This window comes from Ambystoma mexicanum, chromosome 2q (genome assembly GCF_040938575.1).
Source record: "Ambystoma mexicanum isolate Mex_15411 chromosome 2q, UKY_AmexF1_1, whole genome shotgun sequence".
NCBI lineage: Eukaryota > Metazoa > Chordata > Amphibia > Caudata > Ambystomatidae > Ambystoma > Ambystoma mexicanum.
The window spans coordinates 1,018,608,062-1,018,629,607 of NC_090924.1; the positions used below are offsets into that span (position 1 = coordinate 1,018,608,062).

The window sequence follows — 21,546 nt, forward strand, 5'->3', positions numbered from 1 at the left end:
ATCCTCCAGGGATCTAAGGCGGCTGCAGATTTGGTCTTTCATGGCGCTCACTCTTTGATTGCCTTGAATGAAAGAGTGACTCGTGGAAGTGTAATAATGCACATTCTGAGCAATGAGCTTGCTGCTCAGTCACAGGTCATTGCTTTGAAAATTGACCTCGACTTGCATTTTTTTGGAACCACATGGCATGGGCATCATGACCCCCTCACTGCGCCAAAAAGTTTGTTTTGACAACTCTTTATCCCATTAAAGGGAGAAAAGTCACTCATGTGCGGTCTGAAAGCTCATGTTGTTGTATTTCTTTTGTCAAAATGTCATAGCCAACACAACAAAAGTTTGCATAGTGATCTAATCACTATAGTTTGTTTACCATCTGCCTGTTGTATTATGAAGGTCTGATGTCGGAGTCACCACTGACCATTTAATCCTAAAGGGACAGCATTCAGTGGGCGCTGTTGATTTCTTTCTTGATTCTTGCAATACATGTTCATTTACCTTCTTAAAGATAGTGGCAAAAAAAGATAAATTTGAAAATGACAAAGTTAAAATACGTATCAGCACAAATATGGCCTAGGCCACCACCTCACCACAGCGCCATCATTAACGTTTTCCCCAGGTCAGAGTGCATTAGGACCCTTGTGATGCGAGTTCAGAGGGAGGAATGCTTTCATGGGTGGTGTCACAAAATTGAGAATAGACCTAAGAAATATTTCACCCCCATTGTTCTGGATACTTCAAAATGAATGTAGAATGTAGAATGCAGAAGGCAGGTAGGAGAAGGATCAAGCGAAGCAACAACTCTAGTGCCAATGTGCAAATCTACACAGAGGACAGTGGGGGCAGTTTATTTACAGGCAGAAAGCACTGATTTGCCCATTGCTCACACAGTCTACAGCAGGGTCGGACTGGGGCATAACATTGTGTCGGGCACCAACATATAAGTGGCCCACAGTTGCAAATAGGAATTCATTCCTTTTGGAACACTGTTGGAATAGTACCCAAGGGGGAGATTTTTGATAAAATGTGATGCAAATTGTACATTTAAAAGAATATTTATTCAGCAACAGTAGTCAAAACTATTAGCTGCATAGTGAAGTCACTCATCAAACTTGGCAACTTTGGCCAAAAAAATGTCCCACTTGACCCAAGAAAACTGGCCCACACAAGCATTTCGCACTTTTGGTTCGGCCATGGGCCTATTGCCCTAAAGGCCAGTCCATGCCTGGTCTACAGAGCTAAAGTTGTTTGTGGACATGCACCAGAAGGGCATCCAGTTCATTCCCCCCTTTCAATTCTGGGATGTGTAGTTCCCCATCTTTCAAATTGGTGGGAAAACTACAAAGCCCAGAATTCTAAGCTAAAACAGAACTGGATGGCTATCCGATCCATGACCATGAGAAACTTAAGTTCCTTGAATCTAAACCTTGGGGAGAGTAATTCGATATGCATGACTTCACTGGCCGTTCTTTTTTTTTTACAATTTGCACAGCCAGAGCAAGAGCTGTTCCAATGTGTGTTTGACCAGTGCAGTAGGACCTTAACTTACTGAACTAATGGCACATGATGCCTGGCTAGGCTGAATCAATACATTTCTGCTCCTGCTGGCTGAGTGGTTGCTAAGCAAAGTGCTCCTGGTTCCACTGTTTCAAGTCACTGAACGTTTTTATTACATTTGTTTACATACGAACAAAAGAAAAATAAAATGCTCACTTTGAGTTCAGGCCCTCAGGTCGCCCTTGTGATGTCCCTGTGGTCTTGCTAATTGCAAATTGAAATTCGGAAACAATCACCATAGAAGATCTGACCTGTAGCCCAGAGCAGCATGACTGTGTGAAAACGTTTAAAATCTGTATGCTGCCTTTCAAATAAATAATGCCTGAAACAAAATACCTTTGTTCTAGTTTGCCCATGAAATCCAGGTCTGGAGTCTATGAATTGGAGTCTCCGGTATGCTTATAGAGCCAGTCAGTCAGCTCATTGTTACCAGCTTTGCATGGGGAACACTAAGGTTCAAGCACTGCGCAGCTTTCAACACAATCGGTGCAAAATCGGCAGATCTTTATCCCGACTCTACTGATCACAGAGAAAGCGGTCAAAGCAGCAAAGCTGCATTTACTAATGTGGCCTCACTTTCCCATTGCTTTTGTCTCCCAAACAAGGCCCCCTTGGCAGACGGCATATCCAACAGTGCAAGACCAAGATTGTGCAGCACTTGCTTACTGCAGCCTTTCCAAATCAGGTTGAAAAGCACACTTAACGGTATAAACAGTTTACCGGTATAAACAATGTGACGGTTATTATTGTTCATTTAAGTTATTCACGGTATCCTTAACGGTATACCGTTATACCGTTACATCCCTAATTCCCACTTGTGCTTAACTACACAGCCTGCCATTCGGGTAAAACAACCTTTCGGGAAACACCTTCTGTTAAGTGGGCACTTCTATGTTATGTTCTTAGTCTTTTATACTGCATGCATCCCCACTGTGTTGGTCCTACAGCACTGAACCGCTCATGGGGACTGCCTGACTGATGTCTGTGATGAAAAGGAAACTGGGCCAAGGAAAGCTGGAAAAGGAATGTGGAAAATGGATAAGCGTTGGAGGCAAACATGTACAGACTTAACTATCAACATGTAGTGAAATTAAAACATATGGGCGAGTGATGGTAATCGTTGGGATGACTGTATAGTTTTCAGTGTTTTCACCAGAAGAAAAAGTAATGAAAACAAAACCATGTTTCCCTTATTGGCATGCAAAACGTTTATCAAGACAATTACTAATATGTTGCTGATTTAACCTTAAGTCGTGTTGTGTGATTGCCTTGAGGTGTGATCAAGAGTGCCGGGGCTACTAACCCGATAATCATGTTGGATTCCCCTTTGCTGATGCACTTCTGGTCAATCCGAACCCGCTGACCGAGGTGCCGTAGCCAGAAATTAGCTGTGTGCAGAATGAGTACTGGAAAACTCTTATCTTCCCTACGTGGAGCCATACAGATTGTCCTCAGATGGAGAAGGGAGAATGAATGTCTCCCATGGATGAAGTGAATTGGTGAATAAGGCACTGGAATGGAAAATTAAATTATTGGTAAGGTTGTCAAATAATGCATGGCAGGCTAGATGTGTGAAAGGATACATTCCCATTAAGGGCAACACTCTGCAAAGGCAACTGTCCATTATAAAATAATGTTTGTGTTTTGTGGAGTGCTGCATGTCATCTTCCTGCTGCTTCACAGTCCGTGTCCGCAATGTACAAAGCAACATGACATTGTAAATATGACCTAACAAAACATGAGCTACTATAGCATGTCACCACTCAAAGTATCATAACATGCAAGTATGACAAAAAACACTGTGTCCAAAAATGGCTGAAGAGGGGATGGGCAATATGTATACATACACATTGATGAAACAGAAAATAAGAAAATGCCCTTAATAACGAAAAATGGCTTTCAGTAACAAAATTGAAAGAAAGACTTTAAATCCAACACAAGGATGGAAAGAAGTGGATGCCCAACAGGAGTGTGGGGGTGCCGTGTTCACCCGCAACAAGACAGAAAGGCGTACATTAAAAGTACCATATCATTTAAACATTTCCAGAAACTATGCATGGGAACAGAACCTATAGCTCAACCACGTGTGTACACACACACACCACAACCCCCCACATAACTTCCCCTTTTTACCTGGGAAACGTTGGCTGTTGGAAAGTGAGAATCGGAGACATTTGAGCACTTTTCCTCTAGGTTTTGCTAAATGCTCTACATTCCTGTATTTGTACTCTGCCATCGCATTTAATCAATCTGAAAATGGTGTTCTTCACACTGCATCTGTGGATGGAGTACTTTGTTGGTCACTGCTAAATGATTTGGTTTCAGGAACACTGCCATAAACCTGTACTGTGCGATTTGCATGTGCCAAAACTAGACTGCATTTTCCAAACAGTTAATTGTAATTTTGGAACCTGTTAGGCAAAGTTTGAATGAAATACCCTCTGGGAACACTACAAGCAACTCTGATTACAGGTATATGCACCCCAACCTTTGATATAAGCTTGTACAACACAGTTTTGGTAGTGTGTTGAGCAGCCAGGCTTATCTCAAGAGGGGAAAAGTGAGTAGTATTAGAGTTAAACAAAGATTCACAGTCACAGATATTCAAATAAACTCTTACACTCAAGGTTTCTTGCATAAACAATTATTAATTTATTTGTCAGTCAGTTTTGAGGCCTTCTTTAGAAGGGATCAATATAATAATAACACACAGATACACTTCAATACTGTACACTCTGAGTTTCTAAATCAGAAGAGACCCTTTTGGGATTGCCCACAGACACAATTTACACCCGCAGGTGACCACAATAACAAGGATGCTGGGGACATTAATATCTTACTGTTGGCATTCAGAACACTCTTAACATTTGGTAAAAGGCAAAGGTTATTAGAACACAAGAGAAGAGATCAAAAATTTCTTAAGCAAGGCAAACACTTTTAGATCCTCTTGGAAGAGTCGGTCAATTCAATGGGCTAAGCCAAAGTCAATAGGCAAAAGTCTTGGATATGATGAAGCACTTCTGGTAAGTAAAAGGAAAAGTCTTTGCACAGGTTCTTAGGAGTGTTTGATAAAAAGAAGAATCAAATGTAGTGCCACAAGTTGATTAGACTTGTGAGTTGCAGAAGTAACAAGCACTTCCACAGTAAGAGGTAAGTTCTCTTAAAGTTGTTTTACGGTACCTTAGAAGTGAAGAAAAGATGCAGCTGATGACTTCTGTTCCTGTGCAGCTCTGCAGATCTCACTGTTCCTGGGCCTCAGTCATGGGGACAAGAGGGAGGACGTCGGGGGGGGGATTCCTGCACTGGAACGGTCAAAACTTGAAACCGGCAAACTTCACTTTCAGTGGCGGTTTCGCGGTTCAGCTTCTTGCGGCTACCGCAAATAGCAATACTGCAATTCCTGGCTGTTGAGGTGGGCTTTCCTTGCTTCTGGGGTGCAGCACTCTGTTGAGGGGGCTTGGGCTTGGTCAGTCCTGCTTCTTGGGAGCCCGGAGGAACTAGGACAGCTTAAAAGCAACGCACACAATCTGGTGTTCCTCTCCCTGGCTCTACGGTTTCCAGCAGCACCTCTGTGGAAATTCAACCAGCTCTGAGATGGATGTCTAGGTGGCTTACTTTGGAGTTGATTGGTCCCACCAACTCAAAGGGAGAAGTCGTCCTTGCAGGGGCTTCTCAGTCGATGCGAACTTGGTGTTTTGGCACTGCGCAGGGCTAGACCGGGCAAACCAACAGTCCAGGAGTTGCAGCAGGCGTCCTCTTTAAGCTCTTCGGTTCATTCGTCCAATGGTCGGCTCTGCCTTGTCTCCCATTCATTCCTGCCTGGCTGTCACCCACCGGGGTGGCTGCCCTTGCCGGGCAGTTAACCAGCCAATCACCACAGAGTGCATTTGGGACTCCTAAGAGACTAAACACAATGAGTTTCGGGAACCTCCCTCACTTACTGCCTACCCCAGAAACTCTGGAGCCAGAGGCAGGCATCACTCCTGAATCCCGCCAAAGGTGAAATGAACAAAGAGGCCAAACCTAGTTTGGCGCGCAGAGAAAATCTCTAGAAGGACCTTTCCACAAAGACATGGCGATAAAAGAAGACCGGGGGCCATTTTGTCAAAGATGGCTCTGTGCCCATTTTGAAAATGATGGCTCCCGCGGTTGCTTTACCGAAGCTGCGAACAACCACTGTAAATGCAAACCATGGTAGTTCAAAACTAAACCACTGCCACCAGCCATTCAGTGAGGAAAGGGTAACATAAAACGTTACATAAGAAGCTAGACAAAGGGGATACTAAGTAACCCCTCCAGCACTCTATTGTAGGATAGTGTGTGCTGTGTCTAGAAAGTTACAATTAAGTAAAGTAAATTTCACTTCACTTTTCTGGGAAACAGTAGTTTATCCTAGAGAAAGGTATTTAAACCTTGGGGAAATCTGGAAGACTTCCCTGTGCCACTGCACTGATGGTGCCGTGTGACAGAATGTAAAAGATGATGCCTAATGGAGTTTGTCAGACTCGATAACCAAAAGAAACACAGAGGTAAAATTCACATTAAAATACATGAGAGAGTGGGGAAAAAGGGTCTTGCTCTCTCTAGGTTAAAAAAATCAAGTACTCAAAATCCAGCAAAGTTGCTGGGGGTCTCTAAGGAAGAGGCAATTGGCACATTTCTGAGAATTCTCCCTAATAGAACCACCTTGTTGATTTTGTCCATTATTAGGGCTATTGGAATACTTAAACCAAAAAGAATCTCAGATTGGATCTTACCCTTCGAAGAAATGGAAAAAGAAGTGAGCAATACCCATTAATGCACTCTAGGTGCCGACCCTCGCCTAACCCACATATGGTTGGCTTCATTAAAACATCCAGCTAAGCAATGCTTCGGTAGCATGAGGTATCTAGCTCTTCCCTGGCAGCAAGACACATCACACACTCTTGAAACCTGTTCTTTGCCTTTGACAATAAAAAGCAAAGATGACCTTTTAGATATAAACCAAGTGAATAGACATGTGTGTCTAGGAAAGCATTACTAGAGCCCAATGACCTCACCTTGGTATCTGGTTAAGATAACTAGTATAGTTAGTGGCCATCTTGGCTCGTTTTTTGTTTCCTAGGAGTCCATTTTCTTTCTTCCTTTGGGACAGTTTGCTGATCTGTCTTCTTGTGGGGAGACCCTTATAGTCCACTTTTTTTGTTCTCCCGTATTTCATGCATTGACTCCAGTTGCAGGGCCCTTGCACATGCAATTCACAATGAACCAATTTCCTTGATTCACCCGCCACCAACCTCTTCTGTCCTATTCTGCTCAGTCCCACCCTCACCTTCAGTGCTACAGAAAGGAATGTAGGGAAAACTGAGATGCAACAAGGGAATTCACCATCATCTAGTTAAGGTGCTTAGGCCCAAAATATGTCTGGGTGAAAGGCAAATGGATTTCTACACATGACAGAGAACAAAAGTGGCTGGTGTATTTAAGGTAAGAAATGCTCATACCAGGAGCTGATTGGTGAAAACATGATTAAAATGTTTGCTAGGTGCTGTTTACTAGTGAAGGAGTCACATGATCATAAGGTTATTAAATCTCACCTTCAAAGAATACTTTGATAGAGTAATGTCTGCAATTCATGAATGTTCCTTCTCGCATCCAACAGCTTCACATGGGACTGCTGGTCTCTTTCAATTCTTCTGTTGTAGGATTCTATCACTTTCCCTATATGTCAACCGTTGTTATAAAATCATTCTGGGAATGTCTTCAGGCAAATAAATCTAATTGTTAGAAAGGTAATTGCTTTGGGAAATGTACTCTTATTTGGATTTGTCATCTTTATATTTGCATTGTGTTTTTTAGCGGTACCACCGAATATTGCAGATCTAAAGAATTTGGAGGTACTGAATTTTTTCAACAACCAGATTGAAGAGTTGCCAACCCAGATCAGCAGCCTACAGAAACTCAAGCACCTTAACCTAGGGTGGGTATTGTTGGTATTAGTTTCCTAAGTGTTTCCATTCCAGCAGTAATGTTGCGGATCCCATATTACTCACGGCATTCCGAAGGCAATATTGTCTTGTTTTCTCTTTGGATATTAACTATCAAGTTAAACTGAACCCTCCAAGTAGATAAGGATTAAGGACTTGTCAGAAATAGGGCTTCAAACTTCCACCACCTCGTTCATGTAGTAGTTGACAAGGTAATCCTAGAAACGTTCCTGGTTGTCATGCTGGGACTCGTCCTGCAGATGGTAAGACAACACCATCGACCCAGCCTAAACAAGTCCATTAATATCGCCAATGCCAGTCAAAAGACAAGCTATTTCCATATCGGGCCAGGGACATCAAATGGCCCCCTGAAATCCCTTCTATAGTACCCCAGCTCTCAAAAAACAGTCTCTGATAAGAGAAGGAACCTTGAGGAAAAGTAAACAGGGTACCACTACCAATCTGACAGTTACGACTGAGTGGGGCTAAATCGATTGACTGAGTCCTAGAAGACAGAAACCAGAGCCAGTCGAAATTGGTACATTTGATAACTGCTACGAGGCCACCTCTATCTAGCCCCATTTGCTACTTAGGTGCTGGGTTACTGAGATTGATCTGAAAAAATGTATTTCAAACCGGGTGTCTGTAGGTTCTGCAGTCCCCAAAATGGTGTCCCTGGACGTGTATCCTCATTCAGTGAGTAATGCATTCTGTGGTCTCTGTCTCCAATGCCATTGTTCTCATCTTTAGTCCATCGTAAGTTACTGTGTGTTTCTGCAAATGCCATTTGCTTTGAGCCTCTGGATGGTGTCCACCAATGTTACATGGAAATTGGCGTGTATTCAATGTGGCAGCCTGAATCAAGTGTCTTAAATACTCCATCTCGTTGTGTTGTGCAATCGAAAAAGTTGTGCATGCAAGAAAAGTTAATGACCTCTGGGAGCTCATAATAAATATCTAAATATCTTACAAACTGAACTTGAGACGTCATCGTGGAACAAATTAGATAAACTAGTTCAGGATCGGAAGCAGCTTGATTGAATTTCCTGTCCTTCATTTGTGAATATCCCTCTAAAGTTCCATTTTGTGTTTGGGAGCAGAGGGGTTTGCTGGACTTTAACGGAATCTGCAGCTCTGTCAATACTAGGGTTGGAACTGGCAATGGTTTTTTTTATCAGGGGACCGACACGGCCGCTTTTCTCTTTGGTTATATTTGCTTGCAAGCTGTATGCATTGATTAGCAAACTGTTTCACCGAAAGTCTGTGTGAAAGCTCAGCTTTAATTTAGCATTTCCTCCCTCTCCCCTCTAGAGATTTGAGTCCATTCAACATCGAATGCGCACATCTTGGAACAACCTTTCCTATCTGTGCGCCTCTGCCTTTTGCCAAGAGATGCATTCACTTTCTGAATAAATGTATGCATATTTTCTTCAGCCCTTCTAGTAGACCCATTCCGATTTCCTTTTGGGACAGGTTGGAAAGCATGCTTGAACAATGCTGGAGCCACTTAGTACTGCTGTGTATTAAATGTACTGCTCTAGCAAAATGCATGGTAATTTCCTCAAAGCTTACTACTTGCCCCTCCATTTCACGTGTTATGATTTGAGGGATGTTCTATATCATTAAGCACCTGTTCCAAGGACTGGAACGGGTCTTAACGGTCCGGAGCCCGAGTTAAAGGCCTGATCAAAGCGAGGGCTTTTAACGAGGGCCGTGGGACATCAACCCCCATTTCAGCCCTTGGAACGGGTGCTTAACGCTAATAGTAGAACAGGTTTCCAATCCGGCTGGGTGGTTTGAAACGGGGAAAAATAAATGATAATGGAGGGTGGGGGGGGGGAGATGGCGGTGCAGGGCGGGGGAAGCACGCTGTGGGTTCCATGGAACACGGTCCTAGATTAGCAGTTTCTTCTCGTGATCCAAGGAACCTAATTGGCTGCTCCTCCTGCCCCGGGTGCTATCGGTGCTAATCATGGATGTTTCCTTAGCTACTTTGCTGCCACCTCACTTGATTATTTCAGGTAGAATAGCACCATTGATGGTTTTCGAGAGCTACTCTAAAGTGGGTATGCTGTTTTGATTTATAAGATGTTGATAATGGGGGGAAAATATGTGCATGATTGCACATCATGAATGCACACCATTAACAGATGTTGAAACATAAAAATCATAATTTTGGCATCTTGCTAAATCGTGTAATATATCCTTTCTCTGTAAGCCAGTTGTTCATGGCCAGAACGTTTCTTTCTATATCTAGTGCTTGCATTTGTAACATGTGAAAACAAAAAGTGCTCATCTGTAAACCTAACTGGGAATATTCAAAGGCGAGAGGATTCTGGGCTAAAATCCATATTCCAACCAATTGTTGGGAAGCTTTTAAGTGTGTGCATTTCATATCCCAAGGCAATGTAGCTGCTGACCTACCATCGTCTATACACTGATTCACCGGGTTCACGTTTAATGATTGCAGGGAGGATAGCTCAGAGGAAATACACTTGCTTTGATGAACAACCTGGGGTGGATCCCCGGTCCAGTACTTAAAAGTCTGGCATGAAGTGCTATGTAAATAACCAATAAATAAATGATTTGGTAGATACTGGACATTTCTATGAATAACCAAGTAGGTTTTAAAAATGGAAATGGCTCTTGCCCTAGATCTGCCTGTTCATTAGTTTGGGTGCTCGCATGCAATGTCCTGCCGGCCGGTTTGAATATAGGAGAAAGGAGTACTGGAACCTGAGGAATTGGGAAGTAAAATCATGACTTTTCCTAGCAAGATGGGAAGGAACATTTTAAATGGTCTGGATATTTTTCTTCTGGAGCAAACACAGAACATTGTTTAGTCCCACTGAAAATGGAGAAACAACCTGAACCATATGCTTCATCTGAAAACTCTTTGAACAATTCCTTGCTTTAGCTGCTAGAGTCTAAGCTTCAAACTTTCATTATCTTGGCACTGGGAGAAATGTTAAACATGTACTTTGAACATTCCATAATATGATCTACTTTGCCAGGGTTCCAGATTGAAGTTGGCAGTAAAATATTTTTTAAGGAGTAAAACTAAATCTTCGTTTCTCAATAGGGATGTTTTTAAGTTGAGTAAGAATGTATTTTAGCTTGGTCTTAATTTTTTAGAATCCAGACTTCAAATTCTCAAATATTAAGCCAGTTGCCATATCACAGCTACATTTTATTTAAACAATTTAATCCGCAATTTATGATGTCGCAACCCGTATTTTAGGAGTATATTACGTGTTTGCATATTACATGTAGGTGTATTACACTTGGTATTCGTTTTGGCACTGTATGGTCTATGATGTATTTTCTTCATTGTTCCTTGTTGGTTGATGTGAACTTATTCTTGTTTAATAGCATGAACAGGTTAAATACGTTGCCCAGAGGATTTGGCTCCTTGCCAGCTCTTGAAGTTCTGGACTTGACTTATAACAACCTGAATGAAACTTCCCTCTCTGGAAACTTCTTCTACCTCAGTAAGTGATATTTGTATATTTTTACATTCGGTACACATCATTTGATGTACAGCGTCAGTGTTACGTAACCTAACTAGGCAGGCGAGTTTCAGATGTCTTCAATGTTAAGTCTTTCTTAGAAGCCCAATTACAATGGAGCTTGTGAATATATCCCTACTGGCATCCGTCCAGGCAAAGAGCTATTTTACCAGTGTCGAAATATCACGGTGAGATGAAGTGGATTGAAGTTGTACATAGAGGGAGAATGTAAGGAGAAACCAATGCACCATTTACACAACAAGTGAGCATTGATAAAGCCAGTAGTTTTGAAAAAATGTCCATGCACACTGACACACTTAGGGCAGTGGAGAGGGCGTGCAGGAGGGGTGGATGAATGCATCTTAGCTTTTATTGATGTACAGGGGATGCTTGAATGAATGAATGAATGAATGACTGACTATAGATGAATTGGCAAGTGTATGGTGGTGCTGGCGGAATGAGTAATAGATTTTCATGATGATGAATGGAAGCTTTAGCGCATAAGATACTATGGATGGATTATTATTTTATTCATTTATAGCGCAAACCTAGCTTAAGAGCAGCGGAGCGCTTCACAATGTGTGGAAGTCAGCATTGGGTTTAGTTTATTATTTTGTATAGCACCGCCTGGCCCTGGGGCATCCAGGCGCTTAAATTGAGAGCAAGAAAACAGAGTAATACAATACAATGCAGATTTGTACATTATCGGGCAAGTACAGATTAAAGCAAGGTATGGCAGGCATAGGTTATGTAAAAATACTTGGTTTACAAGGTCAAGATCATGTCATTATACTTGGTTTACAAGGTTGCGGGCATTATGAACAGTTAGTATAATGTCAGTAGTTCAAGGCTTTGTTGGTTAGTAACTGGGATTTGGCGCTGTGGCTGAATCTATGAAAGGAGGGTTCAGATCTAAGATACAGGGGCAGTGAGTTCCAAAGTTTGGAGGCAAGCACGGGGAAGCTTGCGCCACGTGCTTTTTTAAGTTTGTATCTGGGGGTGGTTAGACAGTGTGTTTGCGCTGATCTGGTTGGACGAGGTGGGATTTGGAGTGTGAAGTTGTCTGATAGGTATCTGGGTGCTTGGTTAGTTAGGCACTTGTGCGTGAGCGTTTTGTATTCAATTCTCTGCGATATAAATAGGCAATTGCAGGATCTTCTGGTGTCAGATATGTGTTCGTGTTTGGCAATGTTCAGAGCTGCTCGTAGGGGGTTGTTTTGAATAACTTGCAGCTTGTTGATGTTTTTTTGGCTGGTGCCCAGGTAAAGAGCGTTGCAATAGTCGACTTTGGAGAGGACTAGCACTCTGGCTAATGTGATACAGTTGGAGGGTGAGAGGTACGGTCTGCTGGCATTGATGAGTTTACAGGTGTACGCGGTGGCAGAAGAGATGGCGTTAATCTGTCTTTACAGTGTGAGGGAACAGTCAAGGTAAATCTCAAGGGTTTTGACATTGTTGGAGACAGAGATGTTGTTCCAGTCGATAGAGAATGTCTGATATAGTTTGTTCAGTTTGTTGAGTCTGGGTTGAGTGCCTAGGAGGAGGAGCTCAGTCTTATCGTCGTTGAGACAGAGGCCGTGCTTAGCCATCCATTCTTGGATAATAGATGTTACTGAGAACTGCATTGTCAGTGGAGTAGTCGCCTGTTAGTGGGATAAGTATTTGCGTGTCGTCTGCGTAGTTGGCGTAGATGACACCCAAACAGTCCAGTATGTCGAAGAGGGGTTTAGTGAATACATTATATAGTGTGGGGGAGACGCAGGAGCCCTGACGGACACCGCATGTGACTGGGGCTGGTTTGGCAGAGGCTGTTGGAGAAAAAACCCTCATGGATCTGTTATTCAAGAAGGACTGAATCCAGGCATTGGCTTTGTCAGAGAATTTGGCTGCTGAGGTTAGATGTTTACAAAGGATGTCATGGTTGACCAGGTCGAAGGCCGCCGACAGGTCGAGGAGGAGGAGAAGTGCAAGTTTGCCATTGTCTTTGATGTTGTCCATTTGTGCCTTGAGGTCAATCAAAGCAGTATCGGTGCCCTGTTTGGGTCGGAAACCTGATTGTCTGAGTCCTAATAGGTTGTTTTTCTCAAGGTGGTTCTGTATCTGTAGATGGGCAGCTCTGTCAAGGATTTTGAGGAGGAATGGGACAGTCGTGATGGGTCTGTAGTTGGTGAGGACACTGGGGTTGAGGGTGGACTTCTTTAGTAGGGGTAGAACCCAGGAGTCCTTCAGATTGTTGGGCACAATGCTAGATGTGAACGAAGAGTTGATCAATGAGGTAATGAAGGGAGAAAGATATTTGGCTGCATCTTTGATAATAGGCGCCATGCAGATATCGCCTTGGCACTTGGATGGTTTCAGTGAGTTAATTATGTCTTCCACCTCTTTGATGGATATGGTGGAGAACTCAAATAGGTTGTTGTCGTCCGCTGTAGGTGAGTGGATGAGGGAGACAGTGTTGTCAGTGAAGGTGAGGCTTTCTTTCTTAGTTACATTTTTGGCTTGTAACATGGCAATTTTACCTAGGAGTGCATCTTGAATGTTAGTGCACCAAGATATGTCTTTGGTGCAGGTATCTGGAATGGGAGAGCGGGATTCGAGATCTCTTAGAATGTTAAAAAGCTCTTTGGTGATGGATTTGGCATTACAGATTCTTTCATTATACATGTTTTTTTGTCTGGATGATGGCATTTGTTTCCAAGATAGCTCAGCTTGTCTTTTGGTTTTGCAGAGTATTTTTAGTTCAGGAGTGAACCAGGAATTGAGATGCGCGCGTGGTTTGGCTTTCCGGAGTTTGAGAGGTGCTATGGTGTTCATAGCCTTGAGGATGGTTGTGTTGTTGAGATTTAATTCCGTGGGGTTAGTGATGGTGGGTGAGAGGTTGATGATGGGTTGGAGTAAGGGGAGGAGTTTCTCTACTGTGATGTTTTTGCTATTTCTAGTGAGTGTTGGTGGAGCATTGGGAAGAGGGCCGGGTGTTTGGGTGCTTTTGTTGATGGTGAAGGTGATGAGGTGGTGGTCGGTCCAGGCGCATGGTGTGTTGGAGAGGATGGTGGTGTTGCAGTTGAGATCAGCTATCCAATCAAGGATGCAGCCTTTATTATGGGTGGGTTGTGAGATGCGATGGGTGAAACCTAGTTCGGAAATGGTGTTGGCGATGGTGTTTGCATTGTTGTCTTTGTGGTCATTGAGACCGAAGTTAAAATCGCCTAGAAGGAGAAGTCGTGAGTTAGGTTTGGTGTTGTTGGAGAGTAAGATAGCTATGTCGTCGTTGAAGGACCGTATGGGGCCTGGTGGTCTATAGATAAGGTGGGAGGTAATAGTACTTGTATGGGTTGTGGACAGTTTGATGGCGAGTAGTTCAGCGGATGGGAAGGATTGGTTTTGAATGTGCCTTATGTTGAGGGAGATTTTAGCAATGATGGCTGCTCCTCCGCCTTTGGTTGTTTGTCTGTCTGCACGGTAGATTGTGTAGTCATTGGGTATAGCTAATCCTAATGCGGGCCGGCGGCTGGGTGGAGCCAGGTCTCGGTGATAGCTATGAAGTCAAGTTCGTTGAGGGAGATGATGTCGTCTATATCTAGTGCGTGGGCGACTAGGGATCTCGTATCAATAAGTGCGCCTTTGATTGTTACAGCGGTATGGACTGGTGAGGAGGTGTTGGGGCAGGTGGAGGTCTGGTCTCTGGGTGGTAAGGTATGTGTGAGGTTAGAGGCTGGTTTGGAGCTGTTTTTGCTGTCTGGCTTTGGCAGGGTCGAGAACTGCGAGGTGTCAATTACATCGGAGAGCGAAATGTCAATTGCAGCGGTACTTAGATGCATGGGGGTTTTATGGCGAGATCACGTTTGGGTAGAGGCCAGGGGACAGAGTTAGGCTTCTGAGTCATGAACGGCTTACCCGAATTTTGGCACAGTTCTGTGCCTCGAGCCTTGTAAGCCTCCAGACAGGCTCCAGACAGGCTCCAGACAGGCAGCCTTGTTGGGTGGCCTTAGTGGGTTTGGCCGGCGTTCGCCTGCTGGCGATGGGATTGGCCAAATGAATCCGAAAGCAGCCAATCCGAGCTCGTCGGGCCAGATGGAGGCTATGCACACAGGATCAGGGTGGCGTCGGCCATCTTGGACTGTAGTCAGCCTTGTGGATCAGCATGGAGGCATGGCAAATAATACAGTTCTGCATAAAAATAGCAGAGATCGTGAGCTGAATACTATTTAAAGGAGCTTGTGCTGAAATTAGGGGCACAATGCAGATTTCCAATCTGCTCAGGAAAATCAAGTAGATTCGTCGAGCGTCGCTCTGAAGGGGATCACAGACCAACTCTGGCCTCACCTGAGATGATGGAAGTTGCCACTGCTCCAGGCGTGGCATTTTTCAACAGTACGCTAGTGGGCCCTGTCATGTAATATAGTTGCACGTGTCATGCAACTGAATAAAGTAACTAAATGGGAACTTAGCTGACGAGTCCTGTACTGTCACTGTACAACAGTATTGATGGAAGTATGGGTATGGAGACGGAGAAATACATGTTAGTGATCTGGATGAATAGATTATTGAATACGCATGTAGGAATGGATACATATGTTGGGGTGGGCGAATCAATGCGGATGTTGGCATGGCGAATGAGTGAGTTTGAGAATAGCAGTGGGAAGCCTGAAGCAAGGCAGTATTTCATGGCCACACTATTATTTACTGTGCATCGGCCAGAGGTTCGCGCATGACTGACCGTGTGCGAGGATACAAGAGTGTTGATCCTTGCATTAACTCAAGGAAAGGAGAGAACGCAATGAGATGCATAAGTTCTTTAGGCAGCAGTCCGTTGTCCCTGTTTTCGCAGTTTAGATTTTGTGGGGAGAGTGCCCGGTGCATTTCAGCTGTTCACTTTACCAGCAGTCCTGTCTTAAGATGTACACAGCTGACCCTGTTGTGTCCTACTCGCACAGTAGCTTTTATCGCCATGGGTGGGGAGGCAGGTGGCTCTTAATATTGTCTCCAAATTAGTGCAAGGGACCCCGAAGTAATATGGAGGGGGATGAGGGATTAATTGAAGTAATGGGATGAAGTAGTCAATTTTACAGTACAACTTGAAAAAGGCATTGGCAATGTCAACAGTTTTAGGCTTTTGTGTAGGCATGGAAAATGCATTTGCTAGGCACTGCCGTAGTGGTATTAACCATCGGGAACCTGATCCATAGAGCAGTGCCTTGCAAATGCCAAATACCTATACACAAGCCAAAACTGTTGCCTTTGCCAATGCTTCTTTTTAAAATAACTTCTGTGACGGACACGCATAATGCTTATAAATCGAGTGGCTGAAAGCAGACCTATTCAATCACAGCAGTAGCGCGTTTGGAGATCCAAAAAGTCATTAACTCAGACCGCTTTGAAAAAACACTGCTAGGCACTTTGAGCAAAACTTTTGATGGTAAGGTTTGATGAAGCTAACACAAAGATCTCAGGAGGATGCGTTTTGGGTGGGGACGGCAGGAAGTGGTTCGGAATCGTCCTATTGATTAGCATGGCCTTGGACAGCCAAAGGGGGAATAAATAAACCAAACCCCTACAAGCTTTGCACCCCTCCACATATCGTATTTCTCCTTAGCTGTCCTCTAATGCAATCGTTTTGGCTCATAGGTGGCAATATAGCCAAAACGAAAGCCATAGAAGTGGTTCAGTGGAGGTAACACTTGAAAACATCCGATAGATGCTAGTTCCCCAACTGCGAATAGGAGCATTTTTCAACATTTTCATGATGCCTGGGCCCACAATACATACCGGCATTGCCCCTTTAAAACACCTTTATGACCCTGGTGCCAGCAATAAGCATCATTGCCACTGTAAACATGTCATCGAAAATAGTTGCCAGCATTTTGAAATGTCCCAAGAATTGGTTTAACGTTTTCTCACCGACCAAAAGGCATTCCCTTCACTTCAGTACAATAAATAAATGTTATCTTGGGGGGAATTGGAAGAAGATGAGAAAGTGGCCACCCTTTCACCACCTTTCACATGCAATGCATTCAAAATTCAGTGTTGACCCCTCCGACGATCAGAGTTAAACCATCTGTACATTGAAATAAAATGTCCACTAGTGGTAGGAGCCACTACTCTACACACTGCCCATTACCCCAACAATGTGAGGTTAAGGGTTAGAAAAGAAATACAGCAAGTGGTATTTCTGGAATACTGTTAATTGTATCGCAGAAATAACACTGCCATTACCACTGGGCATCTGGTATTTCTGTAATTTGTTTTCCAGTACCTCTGGCAGTAGTGGTAATTACCGTCTGTGTTATTTTACCCCCCCAAAAAACACACTCAGACTCTGAGATCCTAAGCAAAGTCTTTTCTCTGAAGCGAAAGTGAATACGCAGACTATTTACAATAAACAAAAAGGTAGATCCATTTTATTCCTAAAGAAAGAGCTTTCAAGGTGCCCCACATCAAGTGCTGTAGCCCATCCACTCCTGCTTTACTATTTACATCCTGGGGCAATTACAAATAAAGCATTACAAGCCCAGAATTCAAAGCAAAATCCAGGGCTGAATGAGCCAATCCCATGTGGCATGGATCAATGGGAGGATGAGGGACCCTGGAATATGATCTGAATAGGGACCGTATTCTTGTAGTTCTCTTCCACCTGATGTTGTCCTGTACCAGTGTGGGGAAATAACTTATTGGATGAATGCTCTATATCACGGGTCTCCAACCTGTGGGTGTCCTGATGTTATGGAATGCAATATCCCTTGATCCCTCGCAATAATAGGAAGGATACAGCAACACACAGTACTATGCACCCCTCTACGAGTACGAAAGCCCACACTTGATATACAGTATTATTCTGGCCAAGTTGCGTTTGCCTACATTTGGCCGCATCAAAAGAGACCAATCTTTTCTGGGATTTAAAAGCAATTGCTAGTTTTATTATTTTAGCTTGGTCCCCCATGTAAAAATGTAATGCCACTGTCTACTCAACCTACAATCATGCTCTTGAAGCTAAGCAACCAGAAGTGCATCTGGTATGCTTATGTTCTATAACTGCAGCTCCCTCGCCTCCATCAAGAATTCGGGTGGGCCAGCACATGTCAGGCCACAGACAAAGCAACTTCATAATTGCTTGACCGACCTCGCTGATCATGCCAAGCAAGAGTGTTGCAACAAGGCTCCAACTGTTGGGGTGTCTCTGGCAGTGCGATCAGTAGATGAAGGCTGTACTGTGTGTACATGGCAATTAACTGTAGGTACCATAATTAAGCAAAGCGGACAAGTTGGTGCTTGAAATTCCGATGAATGCTGGCTAGGAAGAAGGTGATGAAGGGAAGGAGCCAGTTTTAGCCACAATTGTCAGGTTGCCCCATTTGTGAGTGCATTCCTTCGATATGTATGTTTGGTACTAGAATAGGCTGCCCGAACACACCTTTGTAGGATGGACTAGGATCTTTCTGCTAAAATGACGGAAATGTTAAAGGTGTGTGAGTGCAAGAGATGAACACCTGCTAGCCCACTCTGCTGGCCTTCTCCAGGGGGGCATCTGCCCCTGTCCATTGCATGGGTGACCTTGGCAACTGCTTATGTAGGACATCCACCACATTCAAGATGACCCCCAACCTCACGGATATTATTCATGATAGAGGGAAGGGAGGCTGTTGAGTGTAAATGGGCAACAAGTTGGATCTGAGGAGTGGCAGCAGATCAGGTGATCAGTGCTTGCCGCAGAGGTTTGTGAGCTGGCTGGTCACGGGTCCAATACTATTCTTTCGCGGCCAATTCTCCGAGTGCCATTTCATTTAGCTATAGTAACAACTGTTGTTTACAGCGCCTGCTAAATGGGTAAAAAGCCACAGTATCAAGTACTCTATGAAAACCTATTCTTAGTGCTGAACTGGAATTTATTTTGTTGGTGTGAACCTTTTTTCCAGAGTTTGATAAATGCATGAACAGAAGAAGTGCAGAGCCACGGAAATCTAGTTACAAGAGCATTTACATACAGTAATTGGGTTATTGTATGTGTGTGTGTGTGTGTGTGTGTGTGTCTGTCCACACTAAAACTGTATTCATTTAATAATCTAAAATGTGTGAAATGTTACTTAAAACTACATTTCTCTTACAGTTAGACCATTCTCCTTACTATAACGTCCATTTTTGTTTGCATATTGTATTGAAGGGTATTGGTGAACAGCAGCTGGTAGCAAAGAAAATAATGGCATTTTGTGTCAGTTGAGCATTGAAATGGTGTGCCAAGAACTGCTCCAGTCTAACATATGGTATAAGTTGCTAATTGTGTCAGCCCCCCTGGCAATAGATGCTTTCCCAAACACTGCTGCCGCACAATGGGCCAGTAAATCTGAGCTTGACCCGCTTGTTATTAGCGCCAGCCCTGGATGTGTCGAAGGCTTTTCACCAAGTCAGGGTTATTAATCAGAGCTGACTCTTCGCTATTGATCAAGCCTCGCGCGGTCGGGATATGTGCCACCCTGTTTATATATTGCTGTTTAATTTGCAGCCACCCTGCGCGCACTCTATCTAAGTGACAACGATTTCGAGACCCTCCCGCCAGATATCGGGAAGCTCACCAAGTTGCAGATAGTAAGTAATTTATCTAAATTCCTGGAAAATCAATTCGCTTTCGTAGCTCTTGTAGAAGTAGAAGCAAAGCAATTTAAGAAGTTGTAAGGTTTACTTTGTAGGATAAACCCGCGGGTACTGCCTCTGGCTCAGCATCAGAGACTTGTCTATAAATAGAACACATCATAAAGAAGCATGTTGGGGGTTATAGAATGCTTTAGTAAGGGCGAAGGAGGACCACCCGGTGGCAAAGGGGTGGGGGAAGGGGAGAACAGGAAAGGATGTTCCTTTATTTTATGTGAAAATGATTTCTGACCACTTTGTGTTTCCAATCAGATCAGCCTTAGGGATAATGACCTTGTGTCATTGCCCAAAGAAACTGGTGAACTGACGCAGCTCAAGGAACTTCATATCCAAGGCAACCGCTTGACTGTGCTGCCACCAGAACTCGGTAAGACCAAGAAGGAGAGGGTGCTGTATTTTTGAAATTGTGTTGAGTCTTTTGTAATGGATAAAAATGGATTTCAGATTGGTGGTCATCTTTTGCCAAGTTGAATGACATATCCTTTTCAAAATCCACAACATGCCTTGCTTGTACAATACCATTTTGAAAATACCAATTGAGACAAATTAGCAATTAATTTAAGATTAAATCTAGCAATGGAAGTGTAGTTGGACATGTTTGTTTGCAATAACCTGTACACAGATTAGTTGCTATTCTGAAATGTGTGAAGTTTCCAAATCTTCTCTTCTCCACAAATTCATAAATTTGGCAATGTGGCAGATTATGAACCTGGAATGCTTGATGTATGCAACAATATTTGGTCAAATCAAATGATTTGTGTGTAGTGTATCACACGATTTATGTTCTCATGAAGCGCTGTAAGAAGTTTCCAAGGGTGGGGGAGATTAGAATTGTGAAAAATGTATTTTCCTTGTAAGGCAATAGTAATAACCGTGATAAGTCCCACATACGTGATTAAGGTGGCCCACAGAGGTGAGTATGTTTTGGCTGAGGTATGATGGTTGTCGCAACTCTTTGGGGCATTTGACTACACATGATGGACCTTGAGATTGGAGGAATATCGCCTCCATCTCCAACATGTTCAGATTCTGCACAAGAACACAGTAGTGCTTCAAACAGCTGCTCGGGGCGACAACCTCCTTCTTCCTGAATGTCTGGCCAGGTCACCCCAACTGGAAATGGTTAGCCTTAGTTCTTTTTAATGATATTTAGGAATTTTATGAAAAGGTGGTACATTAATTATGCCTCCCTCGGCAGTCTCCAAAAAGTGGGGTTGAGCCGGGGCCCCCCTGGTCCCACCATGACACGGCAGGACACATTATCCCGCCACGGCCGTAGCCGCGATGGTTGATATACGCCCGCCACTTTGAAGTCACGCAATATGTGACTGACAGAAGTGCCAGCCAGCCACAGTGTAGCTCAAACTCGTTGCAGTTTGAGCGACGCTGTGGTTCGCTGGCACTTCTGCCAGTCGCTGTAACTTCCTCTCGTGACCCCTCATGTGAGGGGTCATGATAGGAATTTATGGTTCCTTTGTTTCCCAACCCCCTCCCCAAGTCACTGAGGTGTCTTTGACCCTCAGTGAACCTGGGGACTCTGTGATCTAATCTGCTTTGGAGAGCAGGTTAGATCACAGAGCCCCCAGGTTGGCCGAGAGTTAACGACTCCTCGGGCTCGGTGATCTAATCTGTAGTGCAGATCACCGAGCTGGAGGCGTCTTTGTCCATTGCAAATGATGGCTTGAATTGTGTACTTTTAAAGCCATCTTTTGTAAACGTAGAAATGTGTAGCCTATCTCTGTTTACAAAAGATGGCTTGAAAAGTACATAATTCAAGCGATCCTTGATAAACCTTTGTCGACGGACAAAGACGCCTCAGGCTTTCTATAAAAGATGGATTGAATTGTGCACTTTTCAAGCCATCTTTTATAAACATT

The 21,546-nt window shown here is 43.6% G+C and overlaps 1 protein-coding gene across 2 annotated transcripts in view; it reads left to right on the forward strand.

The window, feature by feature from the left end:
• The window catches only part of RSU1 (Ras suppressor protein 1), a 994,395-nt gene that overhangs the window by 280,739 nt on the left and 692,110 nt on the right, over positions 1–21,546 (forward strand). For both annotated transcript variants that reach the window (XM_069648354.1, XM_069648355.1), the window contains 4 exons: positions 7,393–7,513; positions 10,893–11,011; positions 19,524–19,606; positions 19,922–20,036. In XM_069648354.1, the coding sequence (XP_069504455.1) occupies positions 7,393–7,513; positions 10,893–11,011; positions 19,524–19,606; positions 19,922–20,036 (438 nt within the window). The remainder of the gene's footprint in view (positions 1–7,392; positions 7,514–10,892; positions 11,012–19,523; positions 19,607–19,921; positions 20,037–21,546) is intronic.